This window comes from Arachis hypogaea, chromosome 3 (assembly GCF_003086295.3).
Source record: "Arachis hypogaea cultivar Tifrunner chromosome 3, arahy.Tifrunner.gnm2.J5K5, whole genome shotgun sequence".
NCBI classification, from domain to species: domain Eukaryota; kingdom Viridiplantae; phylum Streptophyta; class Magnoliopsida; order Fabales; family Fabaceae; genus Arachis; species Arachis hypogaea.
Window position 1 is genome coordinate 128,909,109 of NC_092038.1, and position 19,994 is coordinate 128,929,102.

The 19,994-nt window shown below is 34.7% G+C and overlaps 2 protein-coding genes across 4 annotated transcripts; both read left to right on the top strand.

Moving 5' to 3' along the window:
* The first annotated feature begins 8,000 nt into the window (after positions 1-8,000).
* On the top strand, positions 8,001-14,888 carry LOC112791535 (apoptosis inhibitor 5-like protein API5). Its single transcript, XM_025834402.3, has 17 exons — positions 8,001-8,156; positions 8,339-8,446; positions 8,602-8,763; positions 9,013-9,112; positions 9,202-9,267; positions 10,239-10,336; positions 10,454-10,528; positions 10,639-10,788; positions 10,992-11,057; positions 11,151-11,216; positions 11,295-11,405; positions 11,903-11,992; positions 12,078-12,184; positions 12,977-13,091; positions 13,172-13,237; positions 13,336-13,436; positions 14,096-14,888. Exons 2-17 carry the CDS (start codon positions 8,360-8,362, stop codon positions 14,313-14,315), a joined length of 1,680 nt encoding a protein of 559 aa, XP_025690187.1. The 5' UTR covers positions 8,001-8,156; positions 8,339-8,359; the 3' UTR covers positions 14,316-14,888.
* Positions 14,889-15,149: 261 nt separating this feature from the next.
* Positions 15,150-19,166, top strand: LOC112791537 (protein FAR1-RELATED SEQUENCE 5-like). Of its 3 annotated transcripts, XR_011880352.1 has the most exons (4): positions 15,150-15,348; positions 15,524-15,860; positions 16,001-18,438; positions 18,525-19,166. XR_011880352.1 is itself a non-coding variant. In XM_072233514.1 (3 exons), the coding sequence occupies exon 3, from the start codon at positions 16,079-16,081 to the stop codon at positions 17,174-17,176; it is 1,098 nt and encodes a 365-aa protein (XP_072089615.1). In that variant the 5' UTR covers positions 15,150-15,348; positions 15,524-15,860; positions 16,001-16,078; the 3' UTR covers positions 17,177-19,166. The 3 variants fall into 3 exon arrangements, 2 of the variants coding, with proteins under 2 accessions (XP_072089615.1, XP_072089614.1); XM_072233514.1 differs by having other exon boundaries at positions 16,001-19,166; XM_072233513.1 differs by lacking the exons at positions 15,150-15,348; positions 15,524-15,860 and having other exon boundaries at positions 17,188-18,438; positions 18,525-18,664.
* The last annotated feature ends 828 nt before the right edge of the window (positions 19,167-19,994 follow it).

Genomic DNA, 19,994 nt, shown 5'->3' on the forward strand with positions numbered 1-19,994 from the left:
TCAATTGTCCCTTGATTTTGAAGATCATGAGTGAAAAAGAATTTGGGAGAAATATGCTTTGTTCTATCACTTTTGATGTATCCGCCTTTAAGCTGAGCAATGCTTCCTGTATTATCTTCAAACAGGACAGTTGGAACTATCTTATGATCAATCAGTCCCCATGATGATAGAATATATTGGATCAAACTCCTGAGTCAAAAACACTCGCGACTAGTTTCATGAATCGCTAGTATTTCGGCATGATTAAAGGATGTTGCAGCAATCGTTTGTTTTGTGGACCTCCATGATATAGCTGTACCACCATATGTGTACATGTATCCTGTTTGAGATCTCCCTTTGTGTGGATCAGACAAGTATCCAACATCTGCATAGCCAACAAGTTGTGACTTGGATCCATATGGATAAAACAATCCCATATCAACCGTTCCATGAATATATTGAAAGATTTGTTTGATTCCACTCCAATGTCTTCTGATTAGAGAGGAACTATACATTGCTAATAAATTCACCGCGAATGATATGTCAGGTCGCGTATTATTAGCAAGATACATTAGCACTTCAATGGCACTAAGATATGGTACTGCAAGACCCATGATATCTTTATTTTTTTCTTTAGGACGGAATTGATCATTTTCCACATCTAAAGAACTTACGATCATTGGGGTACTTAAAGGATGTGATTTATCCATATAAAATTTTTTCAAGATCTTCTCTGTGTATGTTATTTGATGAATAAAGATCTCATTTTTTATATGCTCGATCTGCAGGCCGAGACAAAATTTAGTCTTTTCAAGATCTTTCATCTCAAACTCTTCTTTTAGAGTTTTTATAATTGTTGGAATCTTTTCAAGAGTTCCAATGATATTTAAATCATCACCGTACACAGCAATTATAATGAACCCAGATGTAGATTTTCTTATGAAAACCCATGGACAGATATCATCATTTTTGAATCCATTTTTGGCCAGATACTCAGTAAGACGATTATACCACGTTCGTCCAGATTGCTTTAGACCATATAAAGATCTTTGCAATTTAACTGAGTATAACCCTTGCGAATATTCATTGGATGGTTTAGATATCTTTAGTCCTTTAGGGACTTTCATATAGATATCCCGATCTAATGAGCCGTATAAATAGGCTGTTACCACATCCATTAAATGCATATGCAGTTTATAATATGCAGATAAACTGACCAAATAATGCAATGTTATCGCATCCATTATAGGAGAATACGTTTCTTCATAATCTATACTGGGTCTTTGTGAAAAACCTTGTGCCACAAGTCGGGCTTTGTAGCGCACAACTTTATTTTTCTCATTTCGTTTTCTCACAAATACCCATCGGTATCCAACATGTTTTACATCTTCAGGTGTACGGACTACAGGTCAAAAGACTTCACGTTTTGTAAGTGAGTATAATTCAGCCTTCATGGCTTCTTCCCATTTTGGCCAATCATTCATTTGTTGATATTCTTCGACTGATCTTGGCTCAAGATCCTTACTTTCATGCATGATATTTAATGCCACATTATATGCAAATATTTCATTGACAATTGTCTTATTTCGGTTCTATTTCTCTCCTGTAAAGACATAATTTATCGAGATCTCGTCATTTTCACAATTTTCAGGTACCTAAACGTCTTCTGGTGTTAAAACTATATCAGAATTTTGGACAACTTTAAGTGTCTCTACTATGTCTTTTTCAACAAGAATAGTATTTACCTCTTTTCTCTTTCGAGAATTTTTGTCTTTGGAACCGACAGGCCTGCCACGCTTCTGGCGTATATTTGCTTCAGTGGCTACTTATCCTACTGGGACATCAATTCGAATTGGGATATTTTTCGTTGGTATATAAGATTTGGTTATTCTCTTTGTATCGAAAAATGCATCTGGCAATTCATTTGCTATTCTTTGCAAATGTATAATCTTTTGAACTTCTAGTTCACATTGCCCTTATCGAGGATCTAAATGCATCAAGGACGATGCATTCCAATTAAGTTCCTTTTCAGGAAGATTATTCTCTCCCCCTAATGTTGGAAATTTTGATTCATCAAAATGACAATCCGCAAATCGGACTTTAAATACATCTCCCGTTTGTATCTCAAGATACCTCACTATAGAGGGAGAATCATATCCAATATATATCCTCAATTTTCTTTGGGGTCCCATTTTGGTGCGATTAGGTAGTGTAATGGGACATATATCACACACCTAAATATTCTTAAATGGAAAATATTTGGCTACTGACCAAAAGCTAATTGCATAGGAGATAACTTATGATAACTCGTTAGCCTCAAACGAATGAGTGCTGCAACATGTAAAATAGCATGCCCCAAGTCGAAGTTGGGAGATTTGTTCTCATAAGTAAGGATCTAGCTAGCAATTAATTGGAGGCGTTTAATAAGTGATTCTGCTAACCCATTTTGTGTGTGAATATAAGCTATTGGATGTTCAACACTTATTCCATTAGCCATACAATAAGCATCAAAAGCTTGGAAAATAAATTTACCAGCATTATCAAGACGAATTGCTTTGATTGAATTTTCTGGAAATTGTGCTTTTAATCGAATAATTTGAGCCAATAATCTCGCAAACGCCAGGTTGCGAGAAGATAATAAGCACACATGTGACCATCTCGAGGATGCGTATATTAGGACCAGAAAATATCTAAAAGATCCACATGGTGGATGAATAGATCCACATATATCACCTTGAATCCTTTAAAGGAATTCAGAGGACTCAAAACCAATCTTTTCTGGTGATGGCCTTAAAATTAACTTTCCTTGAGAACATGTAGTACAACAAAATTTACTCGTTTTGAGAATCTTCCAGTTCTTTAGTGAATGTTCATGAGAGTTTTCAATAATTCTCCTAATCATGGTTGTTTCCGGATGACCCAATCGGTCGTGCCAAGTTATGAATTCATTTGGGTTAGTAAACTTCTGGTTTATAATGGCATGTGATTCAATTGCACTAATCTTGGTATAATACAACTCAGATGAAAGAGAAGGTAACCTTTCTAATATAACTTTCTTATTTGAATCATGAGTTGTGATACATAAATACTCATGACCTCCATCATTCATAGTCTCAATATGATATTCATTTCGGTGAATATCTTTAAACCTCAACAAGTTTCTTAGAGACTTGGTAGACAATAGTGCATTATTTATTATGAATTTTGTTCCTCCGGAAAACAAAATTATAGCTCTTCCGTAACCTTCAATCGCATTGCCTGAGCTAATAATAGTATTAACATATTCTTCTTTTAGCACAAGATGGGTAAAATATATATCACTTTTGAGAATGGTGTGTGAACTTGCACTATCCGCAAGGCATACATCTTCATTACATATCCTTGCCATTCTCTTCAAAGACAAATAATAATAAAATGAGTAGTATGCACAGCTAAATTGAATACTTGATCGGAATTATTTTTCTAAGAAACACTGTACATAAAAATATAATGTCATATACTAAAATTTTATTTTAAAACATGACCAATTTAATGATTTCAAAAGTCATAAACATTAATATTTCATTATTTATATACATCATATTTGAAAACTCAAATACATAGAAAATAAAACTTAACTATAAGTTTTTTACATTATTTATTTACATGAATACTTAACAATCTCACATATTAAACTATTCCATCATTGATCAAATGACCAATATTCCCTTCAGGATCCTCAAAGAAATTAGATACATTATAATGAGTGGTGGAATTTTCAACATCATTTGAAACAAAATTTGTTTCTTTTCCTTTGTCATCCTTCTTCAAAGATGCTTGATAAAGATCGACTAGGTGCCTTGGTGTCCGACAGGTATGCGATCAATGACCCTTTCCACCACAACGAAAACACTTATCCTTTGTTGATTTAATTTGCCCATTATTCTTTTCTTTATTCCACTTCCAGTGAGATCCTTTCTTTTGAACGTAATTCATTTTCCTTCCATAATTTTTCTTGTTGCTAAAACCTTACCATTTACCTCTCTTGGGGTAATTTGTCGCATTTACTTCAGAAAATGGGGCGGCGCCAGCTGAGTGCATTTCATGATTCTTTAAAAGCAATTCATTGTTGCATTCAGCAACAAGAAGGCAAGAAATTAATTCAGAATATTTTTTATACCCTTTTTCTTGATACTGCTGCTGCAGGAGCACAGTCGAGGCATGGATGGTTGAAAAAGTTTTCTCCAATATATCATTATCAATTATCTTTTTCCCACATAATTTCATTCGTGAGGTGATTCGAAACATTGCAGAATTATATTCATTTATGGATTTAAAATCCTGTAGACGGAAGTGCGTCCATTCATATCGGACTTGAGAAAGTATCACTATTTTTTGATGATTATACCTTTTTTCATGGTCTTTCCATAGATCTACAGGATCTTTTAATGTGAGATATTCATTTTTCAATCTTTCGTCAAGATGACGACGAAGAAAAATCATGTCTTTGGCTTTATCCTTCTGGGATGCATTATTTTCAGCCTTAATGGTATCTCTAAGATCCATTGAATCAAGATGGATTTCAACATCTAATATCCATGATAAATAATTGCTTCCAGATATATCAAGAGCATTGAATTCAAGATAAGAGAGTTTCGACATAATGAAAATTTGTTACCTGAAAAATTTGATCAGAGTCTCGTGCTGATAACGTGTTGTAAAATAAATAAATATAAAAGTATAATTATATAACTCTAATAGTAATATTCACCACAATTATTATCACAATATAATAGATATGATTAGTATATTTAATATTATAGTAAGATATATAAAGAGAGAATAGTAATTAGTAATATGAAAGAGAGAGAAGAAAGATTATTATTGCTTGTGTATAAAGAGAGAGAATAATATTTGTTGTTGTCGGCTTAACCTCCTATTAGACATAAAGAAGAAATATTTTCAACCTTCGTTAATTTTCATTATCTCTTAAAAATGTAAGCCTCGTATAGAAAATGGACATCACGTTCCATTCTTATAATAACAAATGAGACAATTATTGACATAGGAAATGGACATCACGTTCCATTCTTATAATAACAAATGAAACAATTATTGACAAAGTTGTCATCTAAAGTAAGTACTTCTATAGCCGTAACTGGTAAAGTCCATGTAAATTTAATTAGGGTTGCTTTGTGATTATAGCATAATAGTAGGATGTGTTTACATTTAATTTTTTTGAATGCTTCACTTTTTAGTTTGATAATTTTTTATTCTTTTAAATATAAACATGATTCTGCTCTCAAACTCAAATTTAACTAAAGCTAAGAATTATAACTTTTGTGTTTATATTTTCAAGTTAGATTAAAATTTATTTTTTATCTATCAATTTTGTCCTCCATTATTTTTATGATTAATTTTATTATTTTTTATAATATTTTTTCTCTACTACTCTCTCATGAATATTATTATTCTTTATAGAATTTTTATTTTTTTTGTTTATATAATTTTTTACCTGTTATTTTTTTTATGAAATAATAATAGTAAAATTATAGCATATTAAAAAAGAGTACTAAAAATACTAAAAATATCTATATAAAAATATCATAAAAAATTTTTAGATTTATTTTCATCACTATCAAAATAAATATTTAATTTTATTATTTTTAGTACTCTCTTTCATAATTGTAATTTTAGTGTACTATGTTTTAGTGTATTTTTTTTAATATACATTATGATCTCCTTAAAAAAGATAAATTAAATAAAAAATTAATCATAAATAATAATAAAATAATTAAAGTCATAAACGTTGGATTATTAAGAATAAGATTATTGGAATATTAGAATAAGAATACTATGTAAAAGAATACTAAATTAACATTTTGATGTTAATACTTAAAATTTAAGAAAAATATAATATATATATATATATATCTAAAATTTATATTTTTAATTTTAATTAAAAATATATTTTACTAATTTTGATATGTTATTTTTATTTTAGTAAATAAATATTAATTCTATTATATAATTAATTAATAAAATCTATTCAAATATCTAAATTAAAATGATAGGATAATATAAAAAAATTATTTAAATTGATGTCTATTTTAATAATTTTTATCTAGAAATGATTTTGAATAGTATAATCTAAATAATATTTATTTTATTATAATTAATTTTAATATAAAAATTGTCAAATATAAATCACTTTAATACAAACTTACTTTTCATAACAATTAAGTTTGTAAAATTAATTTTATATAAATTTTAATTTACAAATTAAAATCCAAACACACGTAAAAATTAATAAGAATCCACTATCGTTTACATCCAAGTGAATAGATAGTTGGTTTTCGCTAATAAAAAAAGATAAAAGACAAAACGGTGCAGTATTAATTTAGCATTTATCTAAAGAAAACTGAACTCGCCCCATCTAAAGATGAGGTCGACCCTTCATCCCCTCCATCACAAATTAAAAAGAACACGAAAATATTATTTTATTAAAATCTAAAAAAATGGCTACATATGCAAAAATTTACGGCTGTTAGTTTTACGATACTTGTCCCAAAACACACGACACGCATGTTAAGAAAAAATATTTTAATAATAATAGAAATTTATATAAAGAAACAGAACTTATCTCATGAAAATAAACATAAACTAACACAATAGTATTACACTTATTCTATAAAGTTACATCCTTATTAACAGCAAAATAAAAAAATATTACTTTGATATTATAAATAAGAGAAATTCTTTAAAAGATACCAATGAGATAATTATTGACAAAGTTGTCATCTAAAGTAAGTACTATTATAGTCGTAACCCGTAAATTCCATGTAAATTTAACTAGGATTTCGTTATCATTTAAGTCTTTATGGCATAGTAATAAAATGTGTTTAGCTTCATGCTTGAAACATTAAATGTATATTTAATTTTTTTGAAAGTTTCATTTTTTAGTTTGATAATTTTTTCTTTTGAATGTAAACGTAATTTTGCTCTCCAGCTCAAATTTAGATAAAGCTAAAAATTATAATTTTTATGTTTATATTTTTATATTAGATTAAAATTTATTTTTTATATAGTTAATTTTATTATTTTTTTATAATATTTTTTTCTACTACTCTCTTATGAATATTATTATTCTTTATAGAATTATTATTATTTTTTTTGTTTATATAAATTTTTTACCTGTTATTTTTTTTTATGAAATAATAATAGTAAAATTATAGCATATTAAAAAAATACTAAAAATACTAAAAATATCTATATAAAAATATCATAAAAAATTTTTAGATTTATTTTTATCACTATTAAGATAAATATTTAATTTTATTATTTTTAGTACTCTCTTCTATAATTGTAATTTTCGTGTATTATGTTTTAGTGTAATTTTTTTATAATATAAATTATGATCTCTTTAAAAAAGACAAATTAAATAAAAAATTAATCATAAGTAATAAAAAATAATTAAAATCATAGATTTCAAAATAATATTAAAAATAAGATTATTGGAGTACTAGAATAAGAATATCATGTAAATACTAAATTAACATTTTGATGTTAATACTTAAAATTAAAAAAAATATAATATATATATCTCTAAAATTTATATTTTTTAATTTTAATTAAAAATATATTTTATTAATTTTGATATGTTATTTTTATTTTAGTAAATAAATATTAATTTTATTATATAATTAATTAATAAAATCTATTTAAATATCTAAATTAAAATGATAGAATAATATAAAAAAATTATTTAAATTAATGCTTATTTTAGTAATTTTTTATATAGGAGTGATTTTAAATAGTGTAATTCAAACAATATTTATTTTATTATAATTTATTTTAATATAAAAATTGTTAAACATAAATTACTTTAATATAAATTTATTTTTCTTATCAAAATCAAATTTATAAAATTAATTTTATACTAATTGCTGTTTGTAAATTGATTCAAATACACGCATAGTAATTAATAAGAATGACCTGTGTTTACATCCAAGTGAATAAATAATTGAATTTCCCTAGTGAAGAAGATAAAAGACGAAACGGTGCACTATTGGTTTAGCGTTTACCTGAAGGAAACTGAACTCACCCCATCGAAAGACGAGGTCGACCCTCCATCACTGAATCCCAATTCCCAACTCAACCCTCGCGCGCGTGAGACGAGAGCTGAGCTGTTTCTTCAGGTCAGTACTAGTTTACTGCTACAGTTAGTCAGTTAACATTCACACTTTCTTTCTTCCTCAACGTAGAGTGAGAACAACTCAGATTACCACACTCAAATCAAACATAAACCTAAAACCCATCCCCTTTTGGTTCTTCTTCGTCGCAAGCTAATTTATCCCTTCGATTTCAATTCCAATTTCAGTGGCAGAACCTTCCAATCCCAATGACTGACCCTTCCGAAGAGGCTGCTTACATCGAGAAGCTCTACGAGTATGGCGAGAAGCTCAACGCTGCCACCGATAAGTCTCAGGTCACCTCTCTCTTTCAGCTACTACTAACGAAACATATATTATTGAAGTTCTTTATGTGTTTTTACTTTTTCCTTTTCAGTTTGGAGTACTAGGGTTTTCGATTGTGTAATGGTTGTGTCTTGAATCGTGTTTATTTGTTTGTTTGGATTGGCAGCATGTGAATGATTACCAGGGAATCATAGATGCGGCGAAGACGAGCGTAAAGGCGAAGCAGCTCGCCGCGCAGCTTATTCCTAGGTTCTACAAGTTCTTCCCTGACCTCTCTGGTCCCGCCCTTGACGCCCATCTTGATCTGGTTGAGGCTGAAGAACTTGGGGTCAGTAGCTATACTGCTTTTAATTCTGCATATCTATTGTTTCTTTTTATTTTATTCGTCTTTACATGACAGGGAGCAATGTTAGTCATTTGATCTATGTTGTGGATCCTACCTAGTAGGACAAGGCTTTGTTGTTCTTGTTGTGTTTATTTATTATTCTTTTTCCAGTGAAGGAATGCAGTGTTATTATTCTTTCCTGAGGTTTGTTTTCCCTCTTTTGTGTTATGAATTTATGATCCTGCTGTACAGGTACGGGTGCAAGCAATTAGAGGACTGCCTCTTTTCTGCAAGGATACGCCTGAAAACATTGGGAAGATGGTTGATATTCTAGTGCAAATTCTTGGGTCTGGTATGTTGCAGTCTTTGTTTGAAGATTTTGCATTCTTAAGACGTTGGTCTCAATTGAGATTCTGATTTTTACCCCCTTGTTGCTTTTAGAGGAATTCGTGGAGCGTGATGCTGTACATAAGGCTCTTATGTCTCTGCTGCGACAGGATGTGAAAGGTATTCTGATTTGCCCTTATGCTAGGAAAAAGTCTCTCTGGCAGAGCAGATTATGGTAGTTGAATGATTTAAATTTTATTAAGCACCTTCAGTTAATCTAGATTAAAACAGTGTGTCCACATTACTCTAAAGCAAAAATAACTTGCTTCTAATTCTAGGTGTTGCATAGTGTGATGATTGCTGAGTTGCATGTACACTAACGTGACATGGGAATAGAAATATAGCAAAATGCCAATCCAAAGCCCTATAGTTGGTAGCTGGTAGTAAAGTGCTTAAACTTGAATTCAAGAACTTCTTCTGATATATTAATCTTCATTATCATGTAAACTAATTCTCAAGCTGATCTTACATTTGATTTACTCTATGTGCAACTTTTTCCTTTCACGGGTAGTAAAACTAGCCAATCTTATCTATAAACAACGGAGCCATCAGGCATGATCCATGTCAAGCCTTGTCATCTATGTATAATGGAAAAAGAAAATGGCAATCTAACAATACTCTTGTCTAACACCTAACTGATGGACATGGTATGTGCTTTTGGGAAATATGTTACTCTGAAAGTATTGGTTTGTCAATTGGCTGGAGTCGTCACAATAGTGGGATGAATAGTGAGTCCTATTTAGAAAATCCCCCCTAGTTTTTCTTCCCTGCACCCAATTAAGATCACCTGTATCATGTTATAGTATGGATTGATGAAGAGATAAAACTTGAAACATTTACTCAGATAGCAAGGATGGGATTAATTGCCTGTTCAATAATTTTGTAAATAAAGCTGCAGGGAATAGTGTTGGTGGACTTACGATTTTTTCGTTGAAAGCTACAGTTAAAGAGAAACCTGTATTGTTATATAATGCATATTTGAATGCTTAATTAATAATATTGAAATAATCATACAATATTATTTATAGATTCCAAACATTATAATTAGTGGTGCATTTTGGTTGTCTCTTATAGCATGATTGTCAATGCAGCTTCTTTGACGGCTTTGTTTAAGCACATTGGGAGTGTTGAAGAGCCAAGTACAGATGAAGTTATTCGTGAAAAGGTTATCAACTTTGTTCGAGATAAGGTGAGTAGAGAAAGTTTGACTATAATGTCCATATTATTATTATTATTATTATTATTATTATTATTATTGCATCATTAAAATATAAGCATATGCTGAGTTTCAGATATCTTTGTTTAGGTTTTCCCTATTAAAGCTGAACTGTTGAAGCCCCAAGAAGAAATGGAAAGACACATAACTGATCTCATAAAAAAGGTATTCCTAATCAGCCTATCTTGTTACTTTTATCAATTGAGTTTAGTTCTCTGCTATTGTTGTTGTGTCTTTGGATGTTGATGAATTTTTTTGGTTTCATTTCATCGCAGAGTGTAGAAGATGTAACTGGTATAGAATTTAGAATGTTTATAGATTTCCTCAAGAGCTTGAACCTATTTGGAGAGAAGGCTCCGCCTGAGAGGATGAAAGAGCTGATTGGAATCATTGAAGGGCAAGCTGATCTAGATGCACAGTTCAATGTCTCTCTCTCTCTCTCTCTCTCTCTCTCTCTCTCTCTCTCTCTCATCCAGTTAGACACACAAACTTGGTCATTTTGGGTATCAAAAGAGTCTGTTTTATATTTATACAAGATTGTATGATTTTAGGCGTAATATTAGTTGCATGTTTAATATTGTTATTTGTTGGTCTCATGCTGTGGTTTCTTAAAACTGGCAATTTGTAGGTTTCCGATGCAGATCATATTGACAGGTTGATATCATGCCTTCATATGGCACTTCCATTTGTTGTGGTAAGGAGTGTTTACACCCCTTTATTGTTTTCATACTGTTTTTCGTTTAGTCTTTTTTCTTATTTATTTATTTATTTGATATTTTCCTTGCAGAGGGGTGCATCTAGTAACAAATTTCTCAACTATATAAACAAGTACATAATACCTGTTTTTGACCAGGTAATACTTTAGATAATTAAGTTGGGAAGAATAGTCATGTCTATCAATTTATTCTTAAAATGATTCTATCCCTCTCAGCTTCCTGGGGAACGGAAAGTAGATTTGCTCAGAAGTCTTGCAGAATTTTCACCTTACACAACACCGCAAGATTCACGCCAAATGCTTCCTTCTATTGTTCAGTTGCTGAAGGTATATATTATTTAAAAATGGCATGTTTGACATATTTCAATGCGTTAATTCTTGGATAGGGCACTGCTTCTTGCTATGAAAACTTTTAACGTTTTTTGTCTACTAAGTCTAGTTTATTCTGTTATATGAAAGGTCAAATCTCTGTTCCTTCAATTTTTCTACTTCGTTATTTTTATGAAAGAATTAATGTTTGATTACTAAAAGATTGGATTATATCAGTTTATTCCTTCAAAGTTTATTTCATCGTTGATCACTTAAATATCCTATATTTATTCATGAGTCCTGACAAAGACAAAAGTAAGGTCACTTTTTGAAGACTATATTCATTTTGAGTCAAATTTATTAATGATGTGATTAATTATTGTGCATAATCATTCACAGCCTCAATTAATACAAAAAAAAAATCTCAGGACTACGGACAATATATCAATTTGCTCTATATGGGTGTAATTTCTTCTCTCTTTTTATGTTTCATTAAGCTGGCTTGCTCTTAACAGAAATATATGACTTGGAAGAAGTCTGGGGAGGAGATGAACTTTACATATGTTGAGTGCTTGTTGTACACGTTTCATCACCTCGCTCACAAGGTATTACCTCTATCTTTAAGAAAATATCATAATGTTGTGTTGGCACCCTATATGCAAGGCATGGCTGAATTTGATTATTCTGTAGGTTCCCAATGCTACAAACAGTTTATGCGGTTATAAGATTGTTACTGGTCAGCCATCTGATAGGCTCGGAGAGGACTTTTCAGAGCAATACAATGATTTTACTGAGAGGTATTATGATTATCCATCTTTTAATAAAAATAAAACAGAGTTCACCAGATTTTTTGTTTCATTTTCTTAAGATCATTTAACATATCCTCATATTTGTTAGTAGATTTTTCTTGTTATGTGATCTTCAGTAGAACCAAGGCCATACATATTCAATCTATACATTGCCTCAATCTCTTTCAAGAATTCATTCTCGACTCTTATGTCACCATATCCTGTTTCTATTCTTTCAAATTTTAAGACATTTTAACTTTTTCATAACCTTAAAAGGCTTCCCTGCCTGGAACATCTTTGTGAAAATTCATGATTTCTACTTATCTCAATTGGCATCGTGTTAGTGCTGTCCTTGTTTACCAACTCTCCCATCATCTGGATTTTGGTGCCCAACTGTTTTTAAATTCTCCTTTTCCTTATAGATTGTACCTCTCATCTTTACTATCTATTATGGGGATTATTGTGCCATTTGAACCTATTGTTATTAGTTGGGTGTCAATTCAGCCCAAAGTTAATACGTAATACCCTTTTATGAAATGGATATTATAACCTGATCATTGTATGAAGCCTGCACTTAGCAGGGGTGGGTTATTAACATTTTAATATTAATAGGCTTTTTCAGAGTTCAATAAGAAGTAAACTTTGTTATTTGTGAGTTCTCAGTGACTGTTCAGTCCTGTTCTTGAGAGTGGTCTACTAGTAACTTTTTTCCATTGTTTTACCATTTTTGACCCGTTTTGTACAAACTTTGATGATTTTTGTTTTCTGATCACCTTTTTTTTTTGTTATTTTCTCACCCAGGTTGAATAATGTTGAGGAGTTCACCCGGGCCACGATTAAGAAATTAACACAAGGAATGGCTGAAAACAGCAAATCTATGGCTGATGCTAAAACTGATGAAGAAAAGGAAAAAATTGTGAGTTTTTGTGGTTTTGAAGTAATGTATTGCCTTTCTCTGATTATGTTGTGTGCTAACATTTTTACACGATGTTGCAGAAAACTAAGAAACAGAATGCTACAACTGGGTTGCGGACCTGCAACAACATTTTGACCATGACAAAGGTAAGAGGGCTGCAGTGCCAGCTTCTTTTGCAGATGTGCTGTCACATACGTTATTCTATTTTCTTATATATATTTACTAATTTGATTTATATGATCAGCCATTGCATGCTAAAGTGCCGACTTTCATTGGAGATAAGCGAGTCAACCTTTCTTGGAAGGAGGCAACAAAACCTGCGTCATCTACCACACCAGCAACTGGGTATAGTTCCTTCTCTTCTTTTAAATATCATTTTACTCTTTTTCCCTAGTGACAGTAGCTTTTTCATCACAATCCTTTGCTCTACAGAGCATGGGGGTGTTCAAAGCCCAGCTTGGCCTGGACCCCAAGCATATTTTGCTGGGTTTGGTTTTGTTATCTTTACCCGATGTCCTTTTTGTGCTGGGTTCGGGTCATGCATTGTTGGACTCGGCCTTGGCCTGAGCCCATGTTTTATAAATAAAATACATACTTTCAAGTGGAATTAGTAATGAAATGTTATGTTTTTATATTTCAATTAATATCTTTTACATTATATTGTGTTATTCTTGCCTTAAAATAATTTATTTTCGTACAAATATTATATAATATTTATTAAATTTAATCTTTACAGATAAGGTTTTTAGGGTTTAAAATATTATATAATTTATTGAGTTGACCCGGTTTAACCATATTGTTTCGGGTTAATTTAGGGTGGTTGTTGGTTTTTAAAATAGAACCGGAAACATATTACAATCGGCTCCGGGTCTAACTAAAACCCAGCCTGACCCAGGCCATGTTCACCCCCTAGCTTGGAATATCAAAGATCTCATGGCTTTGGCCTTTGTGCAATATAAATATTTGAAATTGATTAACTTATTTATTTATTTATTTTACTTCAGATCCAAACGATCTTCTGGTTCTACTAATGGATCCAACAATATTCCATCAAAGAAGGGTCGAGGAGGTGGTGGCGGTTTGCCAAATCAGCTTGTCAATAGAGCGCTGGAAGGATTATCTGGTGGTGGAAGGGGTGGTCCAAGGGGCAGAGGCAGGGGCTGGGGTGGTCGAGAAAGAGGAAGAGGAAGAGGAAGAGGAGGAGGAAGAGGAGGGTATCGGTAACTTTCTTGTGGTGACATAGATCACATTGGATTTCAGGTGACTACGAATAGGGCCTGTTAAATGTACTAAAATTCTTTGTCAGAGGAAGTTTTGATTATAGTGGAGGATCAGAGTTTACATTAGTTGTACTTTGTCGGAAGCTTGTTTATGTAACGTGCCGACTTGTTGATCATTTTTCCAAATCCATTTGATGCAAGCAGCAGGTGAGAACCACTTGAAGAAACTTCTTATGCCCCTTGGTATGTATTGCATGTAATTTAATGACAATTTATTTCAAAACCACGACTGTCTAGTAGAATCAGTTTCAACCTATGTCAAATTATAATTGGTAAGGTTCTTTAGCACAATGATCGGAATGCATTCTCTCCTACCGATTATAAGCAATTTCCAAGTTCATACCCTTGACCTAATTTGTTAGGTAGGATAAAATTTAGGTAATGTTCCTTAGATATTTGTAATATTTTTCTCAATTAAATGTGCGGATGTCGTGCTTTCAGTGGTGAGAAATTTTTCCTTATATATCTTACTGTGGCTTATTTTTTAATGAAGCAAGATGGATCAATCATTTAAACATTTTGGTTGTCTTTTATTTAGAATAGATAGTAAGAGGAGACGAGTCAAATACGAGATTTTAGACTCAAACGTAGATATCTTTTAAGCTGGATGTTTTCATAAGATGGTTTATGTTGGCTTTGTACTTAAATTTATTTTAGTCCATACTTGAAATAGATGCTTATTAGTATACTTGAATGTTGGTCTTAATCGGATAACATGTTAAAAGAATATTTGGATTAAATTTTAATGTATAAAAATGAATATTGTTTTTCCTTTCAGACTGAAGGGGTGTTATAAGATCTAACACTCAACACAGAATAATAATCAAAGTCCTGGTGGGGAGTTGACGCCAAAATGAGAAATATTGCGTGTTTACTTATTGACAGATATCTCTATATTTTAGATGGGCACGGATTCGGTACGCGCTCTCTGTTAGCGCATCGAAACGCCAAAATCGTTTGGCGCACCGGTCAGCCAGGTAGTGCAAGAATATATATACTTGTTTTTGTTGGGTGTTTTCTACAATTTCGTATAAAATAGAGGGGTCAATTTTCAATTTTTAAAATAAATACATTTAAGTTAATTCTACAATTAGTTGGATACTCGAGTTTAGTTAACAGTTATTACTACGGCTAACTCTTCTTCTAGCCCAGGTTTTCTTCCTTCCCTTCTCCTCCGTCGCAATCGCATCGTCCCTTCCTATCTCCACCATCGATAATGACTCAGCTAACTTCTTCTTCTCCCCCCACTCACCGACGGTGGCTTTGGCGGCGTGTTGTTCCAGCAACTCATCTGACGAGATTCAAAGATTTTGAACCACGAAACGCTATTTTTTTTTGGGATTGAGAAATTGTTCAGTGTTAACGATTCTGTTTAGGCGGATCCAAGCACACAATCAGCCTCACCACCTCTGACGACGACGGTACCTGATCTGCATTGTCGGTTGTCTTCGGCAGTAGATGGCTTCGCCGTCTCCATAATGGAAAGAAGGTACCTGTTGTATTATCAACCTTCACTTGATTTACAAATATCCCCCTTTTTCTTCGTCATAGGTCTACAATTGTCTTTGAAGTACATCCCCCAATTTTGCGTGTTTCGCCAAATTACCGCATTGTTGTTGTTTGGCACAGGGTTGCCGGGGATGAAGATACCACTGGGGTGAAGCAGACCATGGAGTTGGATTGGTTGAGGGTGAATGCTTTGCAGGGATGGAGTTGAACGAGTACGATTTACAGGAAGATGAAATAGAACACGACCATCCGGTTGAGGGCGAACGCTCTGCAGGGATGCAGTCAGACGAGCACGACTTTCAGGAAGATGATACAGAACACGATCATCATGCAGAGGCCGATGTCGACAATGGGGATGCGGTTGAATTGGAAGATAGTTTGGACGGCGCCAGAGGAATGTCTGACAATTATGCGGAAGACGAGTTTTACGCTGTTGATTCTGTGGAGTCGATAGGTTGGATTGATTTTTTGAACTTGAGCGAGGAGGATGTTCTTCGGTTTAATTTCGCAGATGTTGACATTGCATTTGAGTTTTACCAGCAATATGCAAAGCATCATGGCTTCGGCGCGAGACGTTCCAGAAGCGAAAAACGCGGCGAAGTAAGGATACGACAGGAGTTCGTGTGCCACCGACAAGGGTACCGATCCCCGAAGTTCTACTCGATGCCTAACCGGCAAAAGAGGCCGAGGGCCGAGACATGGTATGGATGCCCTGCAAGGATGCTACTCCGCATGGACGATGAATCAGGACGTTGGCACGTTGCGTACTTTTCAGATGCGCATAACCACCACGTTCTTGAGTTACGATTTTCTTCCATGCTCCCGGGCCATCAGAGGATGAGCGAAGCAGACATCGAGCAGATGAACGACATGCGCAAAGGAGGCATTGGCGTCTCTCGAATCCACGGTTTTATAGCGAGCCTGGCCGGCGGGTATCATAATGTCCCGTACACAACAAGGGACATGCACAATGTAAATACGAAGCAACGAAGGGAGGGTGGCCTAGATGCGGAATCGTGCCTAAGGTATCTCCGAGAGTGCAAGGCAAATGATCCAGCACTGTACTACAAGGAAGTTGTTGACGGTGAAAGCGTGTTGCAACACTTGTTTTGGTGTGACGGCACCAGCCAAATTGATTACCAGGTGTTTGGAGACGTGGTTGCATTTGATGCAACGTACAAGAAAAACGTTTACCTTTCACCTCTTGTGGTATTCTCCGGTGTGAATCACCACAACCAAACGGTTGTCTTTGCCACTGCACTGGTGGCAGATGAGAAAGAAGAGACCTATGTCTAGCTGCTTCAGCAGTTGCAAACTTCAATGAAAGGGAAGACTCCTGTGTCCATAATAACCGACGGTGACAGGCAAATGAAGTCTGCGATCGAGCAAGTTTTTCCAGAGGCTCATCATCGACTCTGCGCTTGGCATCTACTCCGAAACGTCACGAGCAACATCCGAAAGCCCAAATTCACCAGGATGTTTAGGGATTGCATGCTTGGCGACTACGAGGTCCGAACATTTCAGAGAAAGTGGTTTGAGATGGTTGAGAAATTTGGCGTCGCTGATAAAAGATGGGTACATGACATGTACAAGAGAAGGCACAGTTGGGCCACATCACACATACGGGAAAAGTTCTTTGCCAGATTTCGAACAACATCAAGGTGCGAGGGCTTGCACGCTGTGATATCACGGTATGTTAAGTCTCGATACAGTTACACTGAGTTTTTACGTCATTTCCATCGATGCTTGATGTTCGTGCATGCAAAGGAGGTGGAGGCTGATTTCGAGTGTGCAAAGGGTGACCCTGTTATGACCACCAACCTGAAACAACTAGAGCGGAGTGCAGCCGACAACTACACTCGTGCGATATTCTATTTGTTTGTTCCCATTCTTGACAGGGCCTGTGCAATGAGGGTGGTTGACTCTGAAGACAACGGTTCCTATTTTATCCACACCGTCTCTCGATACGGCACTCCGGGGAAGGATTGGCGTGTTGTTGCAACGTCTGATACGAGGGAGGTCCGAGGCACGTGCATGAGAATAGAATGTTTCGGGGTCCCCTGCGAACATATAATTGTAGTGCTTGTTCTTAACAATGTTCATGAGATCCCGAGGTCTCTGATATTACCGAGATGGACTAAGGATGCAAAACTTGTGGCGGTGCAGTCGATGGGCGTGATTTGGGATTCTGTACAACTGACACAACACTGGTGTCTGATGGATTGGTACCAGAAAGTGTGCAAGATTGCATGTCACAACACCCAAAAGTTCCAGTTTGCAAGAGACATTGTCGTGCTGATGCTGAAGCACTTCGAGAACGAAGATGCATGGGACACCAGTTTTCCACTCGAGGGGCCACCTACTGAGGTTGGCAGACCCCGGCGCGGAATCCACCCAGGCACAATACAAAGGGTAACGGTGCTCATGGTGGAAAGAAAACCCAGCGATGTCGTTTGTGCCGGGAGGTGGGACACAACAGGACGACGTGTCCGGACCGCCGCACAATGGAATCATCCAGCGTAGTTGTAGATGACATGGATTCGATGGACTCTGACATGGTGGGTTGGTCGCTTTATAGATGATATAGTTAAGTTTTCTGCTCTGTTAAATGGATCTAATCATTTGTTTTTTACATTGGTGTCAGCTCTATGATAACCTATCTGGCGATCTGTATGCGACCGCGGAGATTCCTTCGTTCCAATTCTACTATAGTGACACGCAGGATGGGTTTGCTAACAGCGACTTCGCTGGGACCAACACGTCCGGGCCAGTCATGTCTCTCGCCGATTGAGCAAAGGGGGCCTACAGTCGTCACCACCGTGTGTTGCAACGGTAGGTTGGTCGAACCCTTTCACGTTCTCCGGTAGGCTGTAGCCGCACACCAAATATTGTCTGCATTTCATCTGGGTACAAAACCGTCTATAGGTCATCAACGTTAAAACAAGTTTTTGCTATGTTGGCTTTCCTTGGTATGTGGATGTGCTATAGATATCACTGATTTTAATAGGGATTCAAGAAGTGTAGGTGTGAAGTGGTGTCATGCGAATAGCTGCAAATCCACTGTCAAACCTGATGTATTATTAATTGGTCGTTGTCCACCCTTTTGTTGAACCGGACATGGTAGTTAGGGGCATGTTTACAGCGATTCTATGTTTAGTGGATATTTTGTATGTATGGTAAGTGGATATTTTGTATGTAATTGGTTGTAACGTTTAGTGGATATTCAGATGCACTTCTCCTAAAAAAACTCGTTGGAAAATGCATGTGGTTCAATCGCGGTTTTGAAATTCTTTGTAAGGGATCATGACTTCTGGATGTAATTTAAAACACACGCTTAAAACACCGGAAGTGATGAATAAAATGCACTAAATGAAGCACAGCAACAACTTTAAATCAATAAACAACCACTACTAATTAGCATTTTTAGGGTATTAACAAATCAGTGTGAAGTTTCAAAATTCAAAATTCAAAGCTACAAAATGTAGGTGAAGTGAATCAGATTACATTCAAGCTTCACAGCTTAAAATTACATTCAAACTTCACAGGCACTAATTGACATACATTTCTAATATTGGGAGATCAGTCAATTTGCAATGCTACGTGCACATTAACAACAGAAACGATTATCGTGTTTATCATCTAAAGCATAAGTTAATGACGGTAAGGTAGAATTGTATGCCTGGAAATAACATATAGATTAAAGATATAGATGTATGGACATGCAGCTTATACCACCGTACTTGACAAACTGAGGCAAGAAAACACCATGGACCGAGTTACTTGGATGGGGTTGGGGGCGGTGGCTGGGGGTTTAGGATACAGGAGTTCTCAATATATATGTAGCCGGTAGTTTTGCGGCGCCAGCCGTTCGAAGACACACACATGGCCGTGTCTTAGTTGGCATGCAGTTGCTAAGGCAGACCAGCCCATTCCAAAACATCCATTCGTCCTCCCGACATAGTGCGTATACTGAACGGTCCACGTGCCCCTCTCGTTGGTAATCAAAATTGGGCTATCCTCGCATACTCCCGGCAGAGGGGGGACATTCAGCTGGAAGCGAAGACATATTTTTTAGGGTGAGAGCAATAAAATAGTTGACTAGAACAATAGGATA

Bases quoted from the DNA above. Each gene is read 5' to 3' on its own strand.
- LOC112791535 (XM_025834402.3), top strand. From the start codon at position 8,360: ATGACTGACCCTTCCGAAGAGGCTGCTTACATCGAGAAGCTCTACGAG. The intron at 9,113-9,201 runs GTATGTTGCAGT...TGTTGCTTTTAG, and splicing joins AGTGCAAATTCTTGGGTCTG to AGGAATTCGTGGAGCGTGAT. The intron at 13,238-13,335 runs GTAAGAGGGCTG...TTATATGATCAG, and splicing joins ACATTTTGACCATGACAAAG to CCATTGCATGCTAAAGTGCC.
- LOC112791537 (XM_072233513.1), top strand. From the start codon at position 17,201: ATGAAAGGGAAGACTCCTGTGTCCATAATAACCGACGGTGACAGGCAA.